The sequence below is a fragment of the Nanorana parkeri genome, unplaced genomic scaffold (genome assembly GCF_000935625.1).
Source record: "Nanorana parkeri isolate BGI_ZX_2015 unplaced genomic scaffold, ASM93562v1 scaffold967, whole genome shotgun sequence".
NCBI classification, from domain to species: domain Eukaryota; kingdom Metazoa; phylum Chordata; class Amphibia; order Anura; family Dicroglossidae; genus Nanorana; species Nanorana parkeri.
Window position 1 is genome coordinate 159869 of NW_017307235.1, and position 4248 is coordinate 164116.

At 39.6% G+C, this 4248-nt stretch overlaps 1 protein-coding gene across 1 annotated transcript in view; it reads left to right on the forward strand.

Moving 5' to 3' along the window:
• The first annotated feature begins 2298 nt into the window (after nt 1–2298).
• Nucleotides 2299–4248, forward strand: part of STAR (steroidogenic acute regulatory protein) — a 14351-nt gene continuing 12401 nt past the window's right edge. The window contains exon 1 of the mRNA XM_018566661.1: nt 2299–2575. Within this exon, the coding sequence (XP_018422163.1) occupies nt 2512–2575 (64 nt within the window). The 5' untranslated portion in view covers nt 2299–2511. The remainder of the gene's footprint in view (nt 2576–4248) is intronic.

Sequence of the window (4248 nt, forward strand, 5' to 3'; positions counted from 1 at the left end):
TCACTTGCATCTTCCAAATTTGGTGTGAATGACCATAAAGACAGTGGCTCTTCAGAATATCTGTAAATCTCTCGAAAGTTGGAGCAGAAAGTTCAGTTGGGCTTTAAATAAACCCGGGTGTGATGAGAAGCATTGAGGAAATCGGTTGGAGATTTGCAGTGATGTAGGCCGAACTCAAGTTTCACCATGGATCGTCAATAGACTCTTCATGGGGAAGCCATTTGCTCTGTAAGCTGTTGAGTATGTCCACCATGCCACCATTATCATAGGTACCCACCTCTTACCTCGCCCACGTTCAGGCCATTGCAGCTCATGCACCTTTGGTTTTTTAAACCCATCCTGATGAAGTGACCATTGCTGTGCCACGAAATGCCTTGATGATGTAGTTACATAGCCAATAAATACCTCTTTGCAAGAACAGCCCAAAGTTTCTTCTTTCACCCTGGGCACTTCTGATCTCTCCTCGCCTCTACTGGAGGAAACATATTAAACTCCATTACATAATAGAATCCTAATACGGTCAAGAACTTGACATCCCAAAAATCCCCGTAATCTCATTGAGCATGACCACCCATCTCTTCTACATGGCTTTAGGTCCTTTGGAGCATCTTTCCATGTGCCGTCCCCGGGGCCGGATTTACTCTCTCTGCTGCCCCAAGGGCAGGTTCCTAAATGCGCCCCCCTCCCCCAATGGAGAATGGTAGACCTGCAGGTTGCAAACAAGTGATCTCGGCGACATCGCTGAGATCACTTGTACAAAACAAGCGGCGGCTTCCCCCGCTGTACATTTAGCTCTGCTTGCCCAAAGCAGCGCTAAATGTAGAAAACAACTACCCGCCTGGCGCCCGGAACTGCATGTCCCAGGCATCAGGAGATAGGAATTCCACACCCTTGCTGCCCCTCTACTCCCTGCTGCCCCAAGGGCGGGCCTTGATTGGCCTTGTGGGAAATCCAGCCCTGACCGTACCACAGCAAAGGGCTCCTGCACGCCCTTGCCCAGCATGTGAATTGACTTTTGGAATTCTCCAGAGTCGGGAGAAAGAGGAGAAAAAAAAGTAATGGCAGAGATCTGAATAAGTGTAACAGATTACGGGGAAAGTATGGGGGGGGGGGTTTGGAAAAATGTAAGTAAATGAAATACGTGTACTCACATCGATGAAGTTGCAAGAAGAACTTCTGGGGGACAAGCAAGCTTGTTTAAAGAGGAACTCCAGGAATTGTCTAGGGGGCAAAACTAAAGGATATATACTCACCTGATCTTTGGTCCTGCCTACCTACAAGACCCGCGCCGTCTTCTCACCAGGGTCCTGGAGGGTCTAAGGACACGTGATGTCATCATATCTAATACAGGTCTATTAGATGAGGACACTGAGGAGAAGAGGGGGACAGAGGAGAGCGCTGACCACTGCAGGATTGAGGGTCAGGTGAGTATATATTCTTTATTCCAGGCCTTGGAGAAAGACGAGCAAGTGACCCTTGGAGCGCAGGGGTAGCCCCACTGCAAGGGTTCGTTTTTACAGTTCCTGGAGTTCCTCTTTAAACCAGGTTGCTTGACCCCCCATGAGGCCTTCTTGTAACATTACGGGTGTGAGTACACAGATTTAATTTTCAAAGCCTCATACTTTCCCCCTAAACTATTACATGTATTCAGGTCCTTCTTATGGCGTTTCTTTTCTTTCTCTCTCTCCTGATTCTTTGGAGAATCCCAGCAGCCTATTCACATGGCTGTGCCAGGGTGGGCAGGAGACCCCTGGGCTTCGGCATGGTACAAGGAGGGGTGGTCCAAAAGGACCCTTAACCAGTTCATTTCTTGCCACCAATGCACCGTAATTAATCCAGCCCGACAAATATGCACTAATAATAAAAACAAAGCCACTTTGGTGGCTCCTTTGAAATAAAACAAATATATAATATTCTTAAATAATATTTATTAATTATCATAATATAAATATTTATATAAATATTATTATAAAAAAGTCCGTCTTTTTTAAAGACATAATTATTCTTATGATACAAAAACGATGAATTTTGCACCACCGTACATAATATTATGGCACACTTTGTGGTATTTTTATGAAGCGCCTTGGATGGGGTTAATGGCGTAATGGCTGTTGCTTCATCATTGCCTTGATGTGTGGTATCAAGTCTTAATCATCGGCTGACATGTTTGTGTAGCTCTTGTCCTTGCTCCCACTGGCCTCCAGTAAATGATGTTGTGTCCTTATCTGTGTCATTGCAGCACAGCATCCTTCACACTGGAGGATTTAAAAAGAATTTCCGGAGCATGCCCAGCAGTACAGATCACATTGACCCAGAGCTCTGATAACCGTCCTGTCACTGGTCATACACTTCCCAGACCAACCGAGGTCCATACAGTGTGAGCTTGGGGCTACCGACCACCTATAAAGAGCCTGGAGATACTGACCATCCACCAACACCAGATACATAACCAGCGATCCACAGCCCACACTGCCGTCCTCTACTGGGCGTATATCACTCTAGAGCTGAGATATGCTACCTGCTACATTCAAGCTGTGTGCTGGGATATCATACCGACATTTACGCAACATGACAGGTAATGTGTTCCCATAACGCTCAGCCAATTACCCTGCAGAAGGAACTAATCTGCTGTTGAATTCCAGTATTTAAAAAAAAAAAAAATCTTTAATTTATTTTATGAATTCCAGTAATATTTTTTAAAATAATTTTTTATGAATTCCGGTTAATATTTTTATGAGTTCCAGTAATATTTTCTGAATTAAATTTTTTTGATCAATTCCAGTAATATTTTTTGAATTCAATTTTTTTGATCAATTCCAGTAATATTTTTTAAATCCTATTTTTATGAATACTGGAAATATTTTAAAAATTCTATTTGATGAATTCTTGTTATATTTTTAAAGTTCTATTTTTGTGAATTCTGATAATATTTTTATGAATTCCGGTAATATTTTTAAAATGCTATTTTATGAATTCAGGTAGTATTTTTTTTTTGTTTCAAAATGAATTCAGGTAGTATTTTTAAAGTCCTACTTTATGAATTCTGATAATATTATTAAAGTCCTATTTTATGAATTCTGATAATATTATTAAAGTCCTATTTTATGAATTCTGTTTGATTTTGATTAATTCTAATTCTAATTTTTAAAGTTCTATTCCATCAATTCCAGGAATACTTTTAAAATGTTTTTAATGAATTCTAGTAATATTTTTAAAATTCTATTTTTATGAATTCTGTAATATTTTGAAAATGTTATTTTTATAAACCCAGACACATATGTTTTAAGTTTTATTTTTATAAATTCCGGCAATCTTTTTAAAGTTCTATATTTAATGAATTCCAGTAATGTTTATAACATTTTATTTTTATGAATTCCGGTAATATTTGTATCATTATTTTTTTTTATGAATTACGGTGATATTTTAACATTTTATTTTTATGAATTCTGGTCATATTTTGATAATTCTGTTTCATGAATTCTGGGAATTTTATAATGATTTAGACCTGTTTTATACATTACTGATGCAGTTGTATTGCTGTGTTGTAATTAGAACCATGACTGCACAAAGAGATTTTATTGCTTCGTTTTATTAGTATAAATATACAAAGTAATATAAAAATAATGTTTTTGTTACATTTTGGGGCCTTTTTTTTCACTGATTGGGAATCATTGGTGAATATACTGATGGTGAATATACATTACAAAAGCAGGAACGTACTCTTGTGCTGAATTGTTCTCTACTTCACTCTGAAAAAACCCTCCTGTGAGAGGAGCAAACCCCACACAATGAACTTCTCTTATTTGCTGCCTCTTGATCTGTGAAATATACCAATAAAGGGTTTTATTATATGTAAGTGCAAAAATACCTGATGATCCTGCCAGAAATCTGACCACTTTCTGTGCTCTCGGCCCGTGCTGCACTTTTATCAGTTGGAGTTATTCTCAGCTGTCTCTGCAGAGTAGAGAACACCTCGCTGCTGGGGAAAGGGAGAGGGGGGAGGTATTCTGTAGTCCTGTTCTAGGGGGACAATGCTGCTCCTCCATGGATACAGTACATGTTGTCACCTTAGGGGAGGAGGTGTGTTACTGGCAGGATCGCCTTGTGAAAATAAAGGAGAAAACACCTGTAACAGGAAAATCAATGCAGCCGCCACCTCTTAGGGCTGGAAGGCTGCAATGTATCAGATATCTCTTCTTGGGTTTATATACACTTTAAATGGCAAGTGACATTTTTGGGTCACGTGGG